The sequence below is a fragment of the Leopardus geoffroyi genome, chromosome A2 (assembly GCF_018350155.1).
Source record: "Leopardus geoffroyi isolate Oge1 chromosome A2, O.geoffroyi_Oge1_pat1.0, whole genome shotgun sequence".
Taxonomy (NCBI): Eukaryota; Metazoa; Chordata; class Mammalia; order Carnivora; family Felidae; genus Leopardus; species Leopardus geoffroyi.
In genome coordinates this window covers 130903253-130920230 of record NC_059331.1, presented here as the reverse complement: position 1 = coordinate 130920230, position 16978 = coordinate 130903253, and the positions used below count along the sequence as shown (strand labels likewise).

At 40.7% G+C, this 16978-nt stretch overlaps 1 protein-coding gene across 8 annotated transcripts in view; it reads left to right on the top strand.

The window, feature by feature from the left end:
• The window catches only part of DOCK4 (dedicator of cytokinesis 4), a 438192-nt gene extending 434004 nt beyond the window's left edge, over positions 1–4188 (top strand). For all 8 annotated transcript variants that reach the window (XM_045495353.1, XM_045495356.1, XM_045495351.1 and 5 more), the window contains one exon: positions 1561–4188. In XM_045495353.1, coding sequence (XP_045351309.1) covers positions 1561–1992 — 432 coding nt within the window. In that variant the 3' untranslated portion in view covers positions 1993–4188. The remainder of the gene's footprint in view (positions 1–1560) is intronic.
• Positions 4189–16978: the final 12790 nt, after the last annotated feature.

Here is a 16978-nt window from a genome sequence, read left to right as displayed (position 1 = left end):
TTTTTTTCCAGCAATTAAGTGATGGAGTTAATCCTCTGGAGAAGGCTGAGCTTACCTGCCTTATTTTGAACTTGTGGTCTAATTTTTGATAACGAGCAGTGCATTTGGATCTCTTAATTGGTGATGCTTAATTTTAGGCTCCTGCTAATGAACACATTTGTGTCTACCAGCATTAGTTGAGAGACCAAGGTGAAGTTAGTCTAGGATAACATTTGGCAAAAATGTGTCCCATACAACATTAGTTATGGACCATTATGTGATAAACAGAAAAAAAATGGTCTGTGGTCAGGTACGTGTAGAAAACACTGGGCGGCAGAGTCCTTTCGTTTTCTTTATTAGAAAACTTGAACTGCTACTATGCTTTAAATGTACTCAAGGAGTGCATAGTATGTGTTATTTCCCAGTAGAACCCTCCTTTCACAGAGCATCACTTAGGACTCATTTTCCATAGGACACCTGATAGGGAAGTAGCAAATCCAGATGTCAACAGGGTAGACAGCTGACATGAATGAGTGAAGGAGGCTGGTAGAACAGTGTGGCGAAGGCTACCGTAAACTGAAGAGTTCGTGTCCCGTCTCAAGGGGAAAGCCCCTCATCAGCTTCAAAAATTATCTTCATTAAGAGAAAGCAAACCATTGTTGCTAGAACTTCCAGGGTTTGTTTGTTTTTTTTTTTTTTTATCAAATGCCAAAAAATGTGGGGGTTTTTGAGAAATCTTCCTCTTTAAAAAAATTAGCAACCAAGTCAGGGTTTTAGAAAACACTCCAGATGCAACAAGTCCTGTGTCCAACTCTCGAGCCTGAGAGCTACGCAAGGGCAGCTCCAGGTCAAGGGTCTGGGGTGGGAGCAAACTCAAACACGGGCCTCCTGTGCCTGCCTCCTCCTCTGGAGGCCTTTGCTGGGAGGCCTGTCCCCGCTCCGACTGCCCTGGCTGCTGTCCTCCAGTTCTGAGCCGGTCCCTGCTGAGCTGGAAAGGGAAGATGGTAATGCCAGAGCCTTCCGTTGCTGGTTCCCTGTCTTCCAAATCACAGGACTAATTATATGCCTCTGAATTTTCTTCCTGATTACATTTGTCCTCTTTCTATCCTGAAAATGGGCAGTGAGGTAAGCTTGGATGAACGTTTTCCGTGCTGAGAATAAAACCACCTCATATCCGAGTCTGGGGGTTTGCTGTAGGCCAAGAAGGGCTGCCATCACCAACCACCACAGCTTGGGAGGCTTAAACAAGAGAAATCTATTTTCTCACAGTTCCTGGAGGCTACAGCATCCCCAAACAGCCGTCACCAGGCTTGGTTTCTCCTGAGGTCTTTTCCCTGTGGTCTTTTCCCTGTGTGGCCAAATGTCCCCTTCTTATAAGGATACCAGGCAGGCCTACCCCGAAGGCCTCATTTTAAGGTACTGCCTCATTAAAGACCCTGAGCCCAGATGCGGTGACATTCTGAGTATTGGGGATTAGGGCTTGAGTTCAGGGGCCTGGGAGGGTTCCTCGTGCAGCCCGGCACGGTGTTCAGGATGGCCGTGACTTTTCTCTCCTCTGCCTTTCCCCTTGCATTTGGGCAGGGCTCGGTGCAGTCCTTCACTCCCTCTCCAGTGGAGTATCACTCCCCGGGGCTGATCTCCAACTCCCCCGTCCTGTCGGGCAGCTACAGCAGTGGCATCTCTTCTCTCAGCCGGTGTAGCACCTCGGAAACCTCAGGCTTCGAAAATCAGGTGAACGAACAGTCGGCGCCGGCGGCGGGGCCGGGCTACAGCGGGCCGGAGGAGCCGGTGCGCAAGGAGAGCAAAACGCCGCCGCCCTACAGCGTGTACGAGCGGACTCTGCGGCGGCCCGTCCCGCTACCTCACAGCCTCTCCATCCCGGTCACGGCCGAGCCGCCCGCGCTGCCCCCCAAGCCCCTGGCGGCGCGGCCCGGCCACCTGGAGAACGGGACCCGGAGGACTGAGCCCGGCCCGCGGCCCCGGCCCCTGCCTCGCAAGGTCTCGCAGTTGTGAGTCCCTCTGCTAGTCCCCTGCCAGGAGGCCCGGCCGTTTACAAGAGAATAGGCGGTAGGACCAGGAGATGTTTAGTGTAGGCACTTTAATAACTTACCCAGATTCGTCTTTCAGTGAATGGAATTAAAACCTGCTTATTAATATGTTGCACAATATTAAAAGTTACTGATCTAAAACGCCGGATGTTACATGGAGTATGGCTGACTTTCCTTAAAACGTTTCTCGTTTGGAAGTGGTAAATAGTGCTGAAGACTTCTTTTGTATCTTTTTATGTTCCCTTTTTTTTATCTAGTTTAATCTTAAAACCAATACGAGATTGTCCAACAATAGGGCGCGTGATGTTGTACACTTTTTACTGAATACTTGATACTCCGAGAAAGCTTACTAAGTCGATGCACATCCTAACACGACGGTCCTTACTTTAGAAGGCTTCTTCTGTATATAAGGGGAGGCTTCTCGCTCTTTCCATGAGAAGACTGATCCGTGCACTTCAACAGAATCACAAGTTAGCAGGCTCATTAGACAATACACTTAAGGGGTTGCAAGAAATAGGGCTGCAAGTTGTTTTGTTCTTGAAACAAAAGAGTTCTTTAAGGTTGCTTTTGACATTGACCACTGTCTGCTTTCTTCAAACTCTGCTTTGTGAATTGGTTGGTGAATCCTTTAGCACCCTGACATCATGGTATCTACTGTATTTCTTTTCAAGGTGCAATTTACTTTGAGAGTTCCAATCGGCTAGATTAAGCAAAAGACCCCAGGAGAAATGTTTACTTGAATCTTGCGCAAGCTTCCTTCCTTGATCGTTCCCTCTGCAGCATATTTGTCACTGAAGAAGCACAGATGTTCGTGTGTTAAATGGGCACAAATTAATGTGTCCCATTAACAAGAATTCAGGAATCAATACAGGACAGTATTAAATCAATAGCGTAAATGAAGAAAAAAACCTTAGAGAAAATATATTAGCATGATTAAATGGCAAAAGGACTTTCAAAAGGCAAGGGCATTAACTTTTAATCCTGCACCAAATAGAAAATTCTTCACAACTCTCCAAGCTCCTACCGGAGCTTGTCTTCTTAGCTGATCCTGTCTTTGCTGATGGGTGAGATGGCTGTAGACCCCGCTGGCTTGAGGACCGACACACAGCATCTCAGATCTAGGTAGGGATGCTGATGCCCCAGTTGCAGACATGTGGAAAAAGCACCTTGTATTTAGTAATGTATTTTGTAGCCTTGTTTTTTTCTTTTACTGACTGTTTATAACACTCAATAAATATGAACTGTATTTTAAATCACACTGTTAAATATTTTCCCTCTTTTGTTGGGAAGCTCATTTTAGTTTAACCCCATTTGTTTTTGTTGATAGCTTACCTGGAAGGCAGTGACCACTTTTTTATATTCTCTTAATGAAACCATTCAGCAGGTATACGCTGTTGAGGCTGGTTATAGAGGTTTTCTATAATAAATGTTCAAGTATTTTTGTACATAACTGGTTAATTTTAATAAGAGATACCATTATGTGTAAAAAAAAAAAAAGGTAAAAATAAAAGCAAACAGTTGTGGATGCAGTATGATTGTTATAATTATGCCAAATACTTTATGTATGGAAAAAGAATATTTGTACATATGTGCTTTTAACAATAATTCTGCCATATTGACTTTACAATTTTGAATGTCAGAAAAATTAATATATGTTAAATATTTATGTTTAGTGAAAGTATTCATAATTGAGAAAAGGAACATCCGAATTTTAGCTTTGTATCTTGCAAGTTTTGCAGTTGGAAATTTCTGGAACTAGCTTTTGCCTTGATGATAACACTTTGTGTTTGTAATCACATCCTTAAATACACATACACACACACATAGGAAGCTCCATATTCCTGTTGCTTTAAAGAAGTAAAGTCTTCCATTTAAATAAGTTGACATGCATATAAGATAACAAAGCTTCTTTGATTTCCTTTTCCTTTGTAATTTAATAGATTGTTGACTAGTGCTTGGGCACAGTATAAATCAGTGTTATTTGCTCTTGAAGCCCTTTTTTAAAAAGTTTTTCTGGCAATGAACAGTTCAATTTATCATGTGCGTGTATTTCTGAAGCAGCTATATAGCAGAACATTTCAAAAGATTCTGTTAGCTCAGATGTTCATGTTGGTTGCTGCTGAATGGTAAATATTTAATAAAATTACCTGATTAATCTTAATATAACTGTCTTTATTTCTGTCATCAGTGTATCTTTACCTGAAATAGAAGCTTTGTAAATCTCGTCATATCGTGAAATTTTTGGACTTCTTTGTTGATAGATCCTATTTTGTTGTTGTTGTGCTTTGCTTGATGTGCTTCTCCCTACAAAGCATATTTATGCATTAGAGAAAAAAAGTTAAAAGATAATGGTATTGGTTACTACCAGTACAGAAATGAGATTTACCTGGGTGATAGACTGTTAATTGACTTATCCAGAGCCATTTTTAAAAATCAAACCAGAGGCACCTTAGTGGCTCAGTTGGTTGAACATCCTTCTGAGTCTTGGATTTTGGCTCCGGTCATGATCCCAGGGTCGTGGGAGTGGGATTGAGCCCCGCATCAGGCTTTGCACTGAGTGTGGTGCCTACTTAAGATTCTCTCTCCTCCTGACCCTCTCCTCTCCCCTACTTGTGCACACGTGTGCTCTTACTTTCTCTCTAATAAAAAAAAAAAAGTCCAAGTTTGTCTGCATGGGAAAACTTGACATAAGACAGGTAACTGCAAGACATACAAAGGAATAGCCGCCTTTGCCAGCTGTGACAAACTCTATCCACAGGCCAGCTTTTCTCCCTGATTTTCATTAAAAAAAAAATGGGAAACATTTGACAAACACTACAAAACCCATCAACTACAAGATTGCTGTTAATAAAAGCTGGCTTTAATTTTGTGAAATCTGTTTATGCTGTGTTAGGGTTACAACATTTATGTAGCTCAGTGCTAAGCAAGCTGTTGTCTAAAGCCTCTGTCCCATTAAATACCAAATACCATTTAAAGGCCATAGTCAATGTCCTCCTGATTGTTTCTCAACATTAACTAAGTCATTTTAGAGCATTTTCGATCATTTTCATTACAACAGACCCCGTAAGTATTTCGATTCCACAAGCATAATTACGATATGAATAGCTCTGTTTCCTACCTAAGAAGTCTTGTCTCTGGATTGTTATTGATTGTTCTACAAAACACAAGGAAGAGAATAACAAGTTGCACAGCTTTGCCTTTATTTGATCTTTACATATTAAAATGTGGCTGCACCAAAATGAACTCCTAGTTATTGATTGAAATAAGCCTTGCCCTCATTATATAAGAATACCATTTAAAACAGGCTTGAAAATTGGCTAAATACCAATTCCCTTACATGACTATTGTTATTTTTACACCTTCCTTTCATCTTTCTACATGTATTTATTGCATAGTTTTTCTACACTGTTGAGTGTGGTTTCCCAAGTATCATCAACATAATCTGTTAATACAGGACAGACTCAGTACCGCTAGGGAGAGCACTGCCTCATTAGAGCTTTGGTTCTGTCTCAGGGAGGGAAGGGCAGGATCAGATTTTACTGAAATTTTGGAGTTTTGTTCAAGGTGGGACTTTCAACGAGCAGGCATCGTTTAAGACTGGATACATATCATGATATAATTGCTCAGGGTGTTTTTTTTGTTTTTGTTTATTTTTGAGAGAGAGAATCCTGAGCAGTCTCTATACTATCAGCACAGAGCCCAACTTGGAGCTTGATCCCACAAACTATGAGATCGTGACCTGGGCTGAAATCAAGAGTCAGACACTTAACTGACTGAGCCACCCAGGCACCCGTGTTCAGGTGTGAAGGATATAATGAGGCAAGAATTTTGGGTTGAGGGGCTCAAAAAGCCTTAGGATATGAGCTATCAGTTGATGATTTCTATTGATGAATTAATAGGATCTGTTGAAAAGTTCCTGTTATGAATAAATTTATGTGCCTCGCCAAGAGGTTCTTGGTAAACTTATGCTAATGAACATTGGAATATGGAGTCATATTCATGTAGACAAAATCTGTATGAGGTAGACAGTTTTAGTTCTCAACATCAATGTTTTACACAGTTGCAATCACACTATACCTGGATAAATTATCCTTATGTTATGTTTATTTGCATATAACATGCATGTAAAAGCAAAATATATATTCCATAATTTATTTAGCCATTCTCCTATTAATTGATATTATATTGTTTCCAACCTGTTCCTCCTACAAATAACACCATTGTGACTGTTGTTACATACAGCTTTTTCCATGTGTTGGATTATTTCCTTACAATGTATTCCTACACTGAAATTGCAAAGGCAGAAGAATGATGATTTCTGTAGTTCTTTTGCATATTGGCAAATTTATTCCCAAAACTGTCGTACCAATTTTAATGCCACCAGCAATATCTTTCCGAGATTGGATATTGATGCAGTGTTTTGTGCTATGTGGGAAGAAAATATTACTGCCTTATCGAAAATTTGAAAAAAATGTTAGTAAGTCTTTTAGAGCATCTGTGCTAAGGAAATTGATATCCTTACAAAGGAAATGAAAAGGAGAGATGAGAAAACAGGAGAATAACAAGCTAATGGTAATACTCATATGGCACCTACTGAAAATACTTCATCCTACAGAAGAGATTGCTAGGAAGATCATCTGTATGGAATACTAGAAAATCCTTAGCATTTTGAACACAAGTTTATCCAGAGTTTACCCCTGTCATTCACAATCAGTGAAAGAATCAAAAACCTAGAAGTAAGGACAGTGACCTGAATAACCATAATAAATGCTACAGTCTGCTGAATAAACTGTCCTGTCCACAAGAAGATTAAGCTGATTAAGTCTGGGGTGTTTGAACTTACTGAAGAGTAAGTTCTTAGTTTTAAGAGTGTTGAAGGATGGAGGAGACAGATTTCTAGAATGCTATGCAGTGACAAAAATGAAGTTAATGCCAGAGAGAACAAATTTTATAAAAGCAAATGTAATCATAGTGCACTATATGGGTCTGCTACATATAATATTTGCATAGCCATGGAGAGGTAAAACTCATGTATTGATCTCATCCAAAATTATAATATAATTAGATTGGAAGGATGAGGCTAAGAAGTTGTCTGTGTGGAGAATAAAATAAAGGGATGTCTATAAAGGGACATCACTAGTGAAGGGGAGGAAAAAATTTTCCTTAGTCCAAGGTTCTTCTAGCTGGGCTAAGAATTAAATCTACATGAGACATATTAACAGGAGAAACAAACTTACTTTCCCTATGATCCAAAAGTTTACTCCCCAAAATAGTATAAGAGAGCAAAAATTGTCATTGTCCAGGTGGCAGGAATATATGGCATCTCGCTCCCACAAATGTGAGATACCTCCAGGCACAGACTCGCTAATCTGTGATACCAGGCAGGCACTACTGGAATGGGACTTTCCAGCACTAACAAGCAATGAAGGTTGAGATGACAAATGTCCTTTGTGGGCTGGGGGATCTCTCACAACAAATTCCTAAGAGCTGGCACAGCTGGACAAAGAGAGTCCTGCTTATAACTGCATGTCTCAGATCCCCATTCTATTTGGTCACCAAAGCACATCCAGGTAAGTGCACCCTCCAGATAGTGGAGAACACAGAGAATATTCTCACTGGTCACAAACCAAGCCCTTAGACACTGAAGATGAAAGGAATACCTCATCCGGTTTCTCTTACATGCACTTTAACAGCTTTAGCTCGGCCTTGAGTCTCCTAATACACAGGAGGAATGTGCCATAGGGCTGAAGATTGTGTGCTGTGCAGTGCATTTCATTGCACAGAACTTTTTTTTGAGGTTGCCAGGTGACCTAGTGTCAATCTAACCCATTCCGTGACAAACATCCTACCACGGGAAACTGGGTTAGGTGGTGAATGCTCTAAAAGCTTTTAAGCGCTTGATTCGTGCCCACCACCCTTGCAGCTTTGGCTTCCAAGATGTCCCATAGCAACAGTTTTTACCTCACGTGCACTTTAACCCACAACAAAGTTTGTCTAAATAGACACTGGTTTGACGAGAATCACTGAATTTGCCCATGAGGGTAGTCTGAACAGTAGGCTTAGAGGGTCCATTCCTGTGTTCTCCCTGTGGGGTGTGTGTGTGTGTGTGTGTGTGTGTGTGTGTGTGTGCGTGCGCGCGCTTAATGACAAATGGCATAAAAGGCAAAGAAAAACAAAGACCATCTCTGGGAGGAAATGGATCAGTAGCCCAAGAGTACTCTACCAAATTTTTATCAAGAGCCATGAAGCCCAAGGAACTAGTTCCAGTACTTTTATCTGCTGAGTTTAGAATACAACTTTCACCCCTCTTTTTCCATTGGACCCCACAGACAGAGATTTCAGAAGGCCAACATAAGAAGTCTTACCTTCTGTCGATTTTGTGTCCTATGTCCCAAGATCTCAAAGCTGCAGAATCTTCAGAGCAAATGTCCAGGGGAAGTTTATCCTGCTGACAGCTTCAAGTGAAGGAAAGGAAGACATTTTCCTTGGTCCAGGGTTCTTCTAACTGTGCTGAGGATTAAATTCATGTGAGATAGATTAACAGGACAAAATAAACCAAAGTTTAATAACATGAGCACAGAGACCCAATTATGAAATTGAGACCTAAAGAAATGGTGAGTGGCAGGCAGTTTTTGTTCTTTCTAGACAGACAATCTGTGAGGAATTGACAGGACAGAGAAAACTTACCTTTGGGAGTTTCAACTGGTAAATAATTCTAAACGGAATTTGGGCTGGGGTAGTAAATTAGTAAAAAGTAATAAGCTTTGTCTATACAGCTTTCTTGGCTCTGAAGTTCCTGTCTTTAGTGATAAGGATGTCTCTACCTCCTGGTACAGGAAGGGTACCTTTTTTATGGGAGATTTGCCACTTTCAGGGAAACAGAGGACAGTCTGAGTGTCCTTAGGCTCTCTCTGAAATAAGTTTGATTTAAAATAATCCGTATGCCTGGGGCACCCGGGTGGCTCAGTCGGTTGAACATCTGACTTCGGCCAGGTCATGATCGCATGGTTCATGAGTTCGAGCCCTGCGTCCAACTCTGTGCTGACAGCTCAGAGCCTGGAGCCTGCTTTGGATTCTGTGTCTCCCTCTCTCTCTGCCCTTCTCCGCTCATGCTCTGTCTCTGTCTCTCTCTGTCTCTCTCTCTCTCAAAAGTAAATAAATGTTAACAAATTAAAAAGTAACTTTTTAAAATTGAAATAATTGTTGGGGCTCCTAGGTGGCTTAGTCAGTTGAGTGTCTGATTCTTGATTTTGGCTCAGGTCATGACTGCACGGTTCCTGAGATCCAGCCCTACACTGTCAGCACAGATCCTGCTTGGGATTCTCTCTCCCTGCCTTTCTCTGCCCCTTTCCTGCTTGTGTGTCCATGCTCTCTCTCTCTCAAAATAAACAAACCTAGTAAAACAAACAAATAAATAAAATTGAAATAATGGTCTCTGGGAAGTGAAAATGGAACAGAAATATTGTAGGGGACTCCTGTTTTTCACGGCAGCTTTGTAGAACCGTATGCATATATGACTGCTACATTTTAAGAGACTGAAAAATATGAATTCTGAAACATTCAGATACCACCACACTGGTTCCACCTTCCCTAGCTTATGTTTTCCCCACCTTTCTATGACATTACTGATTACAATCCAGAGCTATTTGAGAAGCCCTATGGAGTTTGCAACCAGGCGTCTACTTAAAGGAATGTGGGCAGTGGGCAGCGGGCAGCAGGCAGCAGGAGTGAAGGGGAGGAGTTCTGGACCGTATGAAGCTCCTGCTGGAGCCGAAGTGATTGGCAGGAAGCAAGTACGTTTTAATCACATTGGATAAGTCGTTTGCAATAGGTTAAAGGGCAGGCCCCTCCTTGTTCTTAGCAGCAACACTAAGCAGCCAAGAGCAACAATTTTTAGACCAACTCTAAAAGGATTCTGCTGGTTTTACCAGTTTACAAATTCCTTCTATGTCAGTAATGTCAGTTTTCTTATTCACATAAAGCACACATAGGTCTGGCTGTAACTTACTTGGGAACAACAGTCAATAGTCCCAGGTTAATTCCCTCCACGAGGGGGAAACCCAGTAAACACATAGTGAGGTTAAGTGGGCCTCGGGCCTATAATGAAGAAGTTTGGTGGAGGGTCTCCTGTCATACCCCCTGTCCCTCCCCTCATGATAGCTCAACCTCTCGCCCAGTCACCTACAACCTACCCAAAGTTATTCCCAACCCCGAGGAAAAGATGTTCTCATCAGGATCAAGCTCTCCACCCAGGAGCTGATACCATCTTACCTTCCTCCTCTGAACCCTTCCACACCAGTGAGGAAGTGAGGGAGAATCTGGTGGTTACCTTTGACCCCATTTTCCACAGGGATCTGATGCCTGTCCCTGAATACAACTGAATACCTAACTCAGACAGCAGGCTGACTTTCCTTTTCTGTCTTTCTCACCTTTTTATTCCTTTTGGTAAGGCAACTTTCTAAGCCCAAGAATCTACAAAAAGTTGGCCAACTTCACAGTATTAAATTTCAAAACTTATGTAAACCAGAGTGAGATATAGCCAAGATAAAAAAACAGACAAAAAGAAAAAAAAAATTTGTACTAAGTCTGACAATGGTAATATCTTTGTAAAGAATTCATACACATTGATTTTAAAAATTAATAATGGGGCGCCTGGGTGGCTCAGTCGGTTAAGTGTCCAATTTCACCTCATGTCATGATCTCACAGTGTGTGGGTTCAAGCCCCATGTCAGGCTCTGTACTGACAGCTCAAGGCCTGGAGCCTCCTTCAGACTCTGTGTCTCCCTCTCTCTCTGCCCCTCCTCTGCTAGTGCTCTGTTTCTCTCTGTCTCTTAAAAATAAATACAAATGTTTACAAAAATTTTTAAAAATAAAAAATAGGGGCACCTGGGTGGCTCAGTCAGTTGAGCGTCCGACTTCGGCTCAGGTCATGATCTCGCGGTTTGTGAGTTCGAGCCCCACATCAGGCTCTGTGCCGACAGCTCAGAGCCTGGAGCCTGCTTCAGATTCTGTGTCTCCCTCTCTCTCTGCCCCTCCCCTGCTCATGCTCTGTCTCTCTCTCTCTCAAAAATAAATAAAAATGTTTACAAAAATTTTTTAAAATAAAAAATAAAAAATAATGAAGACACTATTAAGCGGTGTATGTATCAGAAAGAAAGGGAGAAACTATGTTAACAGGCAAGTAAATAGGTAATTTACAAAAGATGAGCCATAAACAAACAAACATGGGAAATTAACAAAACTACTAATCGAAGAAAAATAAATGACAACAATAAAGTAACATTTATTGCTTATGAAATTAGCTACATGTATAAAACGACAGCACTGATTTCTGGAAAGAATATGGTAAAAGTTGTATCCATTGATACAACTGATGGCACTAAGGATAACCTTTTCAAATTTTTTTTAATGTTTCATTTATTTTTGATACAGAAAGAGAGCATGAGCCAGGGTGGGGCAGAGCGAGAGAGGGACACAGAATTCAAAGCAAGCGCCAGGTTCTGAGCTGCCAGCATAGAGCCCGACGCAGGGCTTGAACTCACAAGCCGCAAGATCATAACTTAAGCTGAAATCACACGCTCAACCGACTGAGCCACCCAGGCACCCCCCGCCCCAGGATAACCTCTTCAAATACAATTTGGTAATATGGATCAAGAGTCTAAAAAATGGTCACGTCCTTTGAGCCATAACTTCATTACTAGAAATCTATGATAAAAAAAAAAAATTCCAGGGGCGCCTGGGTGGCGCAGTCGGTTAAGCGTCCGACTTCAGCCAGGTCACGATCTCGCGGTCTGTGAGTTCGAGCCCCGCGTCGGGCTCTGGGCTGATGGCTCGGAGCCTGGAGCCTGTTTCCGATTCTGTGTCTCCCTCTGTCTCTGCCACTCCCCCCGTTCGTGCTCTGTCTCTCTCTGTCCCAAAAATAAATAAACGTTGAAAAAAAAATTAAAAAAAAAAAAATTCCAAATGGGACATACATACATGGAGAAACAAGAGGCAAAAATATCAAGTCATCGAGATATTAGTATAGAGCTAGTCACATAAAATGAACACATCCAATCAGTGGAATGGTACACACTAATTTTTAAAATGTTTTTGAAGACCAGTAACAAAGGGGAAACCCTAATAGTGTACAAAATGAAAAATAGTGTGCATATACTTTCAACCTTTGATTACAGGAATTTCTTCTTTTTTAATGTTTAAAAATTGATATATAGTTGACAGTTTTACATTAGTTTCAGGTATACAACATAGTGATTCAATATCTCTATACATCATGCTATGCTCACCCTGTATACCAAAGTATAGCTACCATCTGTTACCATACATCACTATTACAATACTGTTTACTATATTCCCTGTGCTGTACCTTTTATTCCCACAATTTATTCGTTCTATAACTGGACTCCTGTAACTCCCTCTCCCCTTCACTCCTTTTTGCCCATCCCCCCCTCCCCACCTCTCCTCTGGCAACCATCATTTTGTTCTATATATTTATGGGTCTCTTTTTTTTTTTTTTTCACTTTTTAGCTTCCACAAATAAGTGAAATCAGATGGCATTTGTCTCTGACTTATTTCACTTAGCATAATACCCTCTGGGTTCATCCATACTGTCACAAATGGCAAGATTTCATTATTTTTTATGGCCGAGTAATATTACATCGTGTATAGATAGCATATCTTCTTCACCCATTCATCTTTGAATGGACACTTAGGTTTCTTCCATATCTTGGCTATTGTAAAAAATGTTGCAATGAATATAGGGGTGGGTATATCTTTTCAAATTAGTATTTTTGTTTCCTTTTAGTAAATACCCAGTAGTGGAATTACTGGGTTGTATGGCATTTCTATTTTTAATTTTTTTGAGGAACCACTCTGCTGTTTTCCACAGTGGCTGTACCAATTTACGTTCCTACCAACAGAGCACTTTTTTTACGTGCGTACTTTTAAGCAATTCACCAAACTGATAAAGGTTGTTAAGTAGTGAAATTATGGACAACAATTTGTCTTTATTTTTAATTTTCCAATTTTTTGAGTTATTATTCATAATGTACAAGAAAAAAAAAAGGAGAGATAAGAAGGCCAAGGGGAAACCAATTCACATTATTTTCTAGACATGGGGAAATCCTGGGCAAGGAGACACAGGAGAGCCTCAGACGTGGATCTGGTGAACTTTGCTAATCTTCTCACAACTGAATAGGGTGGGCTGATCCTTCCACCCCAAGGAACAGACTACTTCCTCCCCTCAGTGGTTCTGAGGCCCCTGTGAATGAACTACAGCTAGGACCTGTGGGGATGTAATGTAATGGAGTGGGGAAAAATAGAGCTAAGAGGTAAGAATAAGGGGTTGGCCCACAATGGAATCATAGGTCCACAACATCAAAGTAAAAGGATGGCAGGAGGAAGAACTAGAGAAAAAAAGGCTGAGTGTAAGCAGGGGAGGACAAGTGCTTGGGGAGAGGACCAGGAGATCCAGAACAACAGACTAAAAACAGAAAGACAGTGCTTTGAGGTGTGTGCTTGGGAAGAGTAGAAAACGTGCAGGCGTAGACTAAGGTAATTTCCCAAATGCCAATGTTGTTCCATTATAAAGATTTCACACATTTTTCATGAAAAGAGAAACAAGAACAATAGGATATTGTTATCTATGTTGGCTTAGATTTACAACTGTCCAAACTTGGGGAGAACTTTATTCTGTCTTCTTACAGGGTGTTGCAGTGTTCTCGGTTTTTGTGCGGTTAATGATAGTAGGTGAGAAAGTTATCCCCAATCTCCTTGCTCTGGATGATGCTTGGTGCGGGTGGGGGACTAGGGCCCAGGGCCATCCAGTACTCTTGAGGAAATAAGACGGGACAATTACAGAAACTACTTCTAATACTCTTCCATGCACTAGTCAAACCATTCACAGGAATGAGTGGATTAGTTATCAGCTTGGCCTCAATATTTAGTAGGATGTTGTTTCTTAGTAGTAATATTTTGTAGTTTAGTTTCAACCTGTTGTACTCTTTCCTCTTAGCTGTGATTTTACAAAAGTTTTAGTGTAAAGGCCTGCGGTTCATTTTGAACCATGAGCCTTGAGTGTTTGATTACTGTAGAATTTAAGTCAGATATACTAGAGCAAGCTGATGAGTAGGTAATGACTCCAGAAACTCTTTTTCTTTTCTCCCATATTCCTATTACTGGCTTTTAAAGAATATTCCTACATTCTTTAAGCTGGTAGAAGGCTATATGTTATTCAGCTCTGAGTTGTCAGCACAGAGCCCAACATGGGCTTGAACTCACAAACTGCAAGATCATGACCTGAGCCAAAGTCAGACACTTAACCGACTGAGCCACCCCAGTGCCCCTAAAAAATGTTTATTTAGGACCTACTACAAATGTATAGGCCTACAAAGAAATACAATCATCTCCCTTTGCTAGGAATTTATTGTTAACTGAGAAAAATGAAGATATGTACTTTGACTAGTGAATAGCATCATAAGAAATGTCATTATAGACATGAATAAGTGATTACTCACCAAATTAGTGGCACAGCCCATAAATGCAGACTTCATATACTATATATCCCATTCAACAAATAGGTTCAAACACCATGCTTCTCTTGCTGTTAGGCTGATTTTCTTGAAAACACTGGAACTAAGTTTGTCTGAGGCTGATGATCCTGAAGCCCTGTTTTGGGGTTCCTTATTTTTAGAAAAGGACACTTAGGTAAATGTCATGAATCTATGACACACATGGCTATGACATAAGGGGGTAATACTCCAAGTGTGGTCTTGGGACATAGAAACTAACAAGACAATGTTTCCACCTTGGAGGAGGTTCTGGACTAATGGAAAGGAAGAGAAATAGACCAGCATTTAAATACAGGGTGATTCTGCTATTGGGCAAACTATCTACCAACACTCCTCTTGACCCAAAAATTGCACTTCTAAAAACCTATTCCAAAAAAATATCCCTAACAGAAATATGCACAATTATTTATGCATAATCATTTCAATACTGATTATAATAATGAAAAATTTTAGATGTTCTGACTGGCTAACAGTAGGGAATAGAATAAAATTTCCATACATTGTAACTCTCAATAGGTTTTAAAAGGTTTGATGTATAGGTCTATTTATTGACATGGAAAGATATTTACAACACTGCTAACTAAAATTTTTTTATGATATAAAATAGCATGTATAGTATAAACTCATTATCAATTATATGCTCATATATATACATATATACATATATATATGTGTGTGTGTGTATATATATATATATACATATATATATATACATATATATATATACTTAAAGATATTCTAGAATATATGCCAAAAGTTTAGTTTTTATTAGATCCAAGGGATTATACATTTAGGTTGTTTTTTTTTTCTCTTTTTGCTTATATGTATTTTTAATTTTTCTATGATTTCTTTATTTCTGTAAATAAATAAATAACTAGCCAAACAGATGGATAACTAATAAGGCATGATAAGGACTATTACAGAACCATGAAGAGAATATGATGGTAGTGCTAAGGCATTTAACGTAGGCTGGGGGGTAATGGGGTGAAATGGGTAGAAAAGGCATCAGAGAGGTGGTAACCCTTGATCAAAGACTTGAGAACAACCAAGAATGAATGACAGGGAAAAGACATTCCAGGCAGAGAGACCTGTACAAACAGAGACCCAGGAGTCAGTAGTGTTTAGGGGCTGGTAAGTTGGCTCTGACTGCAGGAGCATTAGGGGGCAGACAGACATGTTGGTAAAGAGGTGGGCAGGTAATGAAGGGCACATTTTGCCATGCCAGGGAGTTCAGACTTTTCCTAGTGGTAATAAGAAGCCTCTAAAGGATTTTTAAATAGGGGGAAGTCTAGCTCAAACTTACATTTTAGAAAGATTGCTGTAAAATTGCTCACAGTGTTTTGTAAGGGGGACGGACTATAAGAAACAGCCAGAGGCTCCTATGGGTTTGCACTAAGTACAATCTGACTAAAGGCAGACATGTAGAGAAACAGGAAAGACAAATATAAGACATCTATTTGCAGTGGAAATAATAGAATGCATCTGGGAGAGAAGTAGTTGGCCTATGGAGTGGGAGAAGATGTTCCTGAGAATGGGAATGGTATCCGGAGGACATAAAAGGGATTTTTCTTGAATAGGAGGAAGGCTCCGGGCTCCTGGTGCTGAATACAAACCAGCATTTTGAGGGATATGGTGGGACTTTAAAGAGTTCACTCCTAGTGGCCATGTTTCATCCCTGTAGTGGGAGAATTATTTGTTGAGAATAAGTACAGTGAGCTGGTAAATTAGGCCTGAGGAAAGCTGTGAAGTTTGGGCCAAATTTGTTAGAGTTGGTGATGTCTAAACATATTTAAGTATTAGTGGGCAGTGTGGAGGGCCAGTTATGATGTGATTGGAGATCACAAATTTGTGATGACATCAGTTGGTGCAGTTTTATGATTTTCTCCAAGAGCAGCCAGGACGGTAGGTGAAAGTTGCCCTCATCCTGGTTCATTAAACTTGAGGGCTAGCAGGGCATGAAGGACCAGGTGGCAAAGACACATATAAAGTAATAGGCCTTTGGGCTAGGTCAGGCAGGGAGGGAAGTCAAAACTTGTGGGTTTCTGATAGACTTGGAAGGTGACTGGAGGTAGGGACAAAGCCAAAGAGGGGATGTGGAGAAAGTGAGAGCTGGAAGGAGAGGAAGGTGGGCCAAGAATTTGGTACTGATGATTATCAGATTGAGCAGTTTAGAGGGTACAGGGGAAGTGGGGGGTGGTTCATGTCAAGGGGACGTGAAAGTCATAAATCAAAACACAGGACTGTATATAACCATATGTCTGCTGTAATACAGTTAACTTCATTGGCCCTTGATACAATCTTCTTTGCAACACACACACACACACACACACACACACACACACACACTTTATTATTTTAGCTGTTACATTATTTGTAGACTAA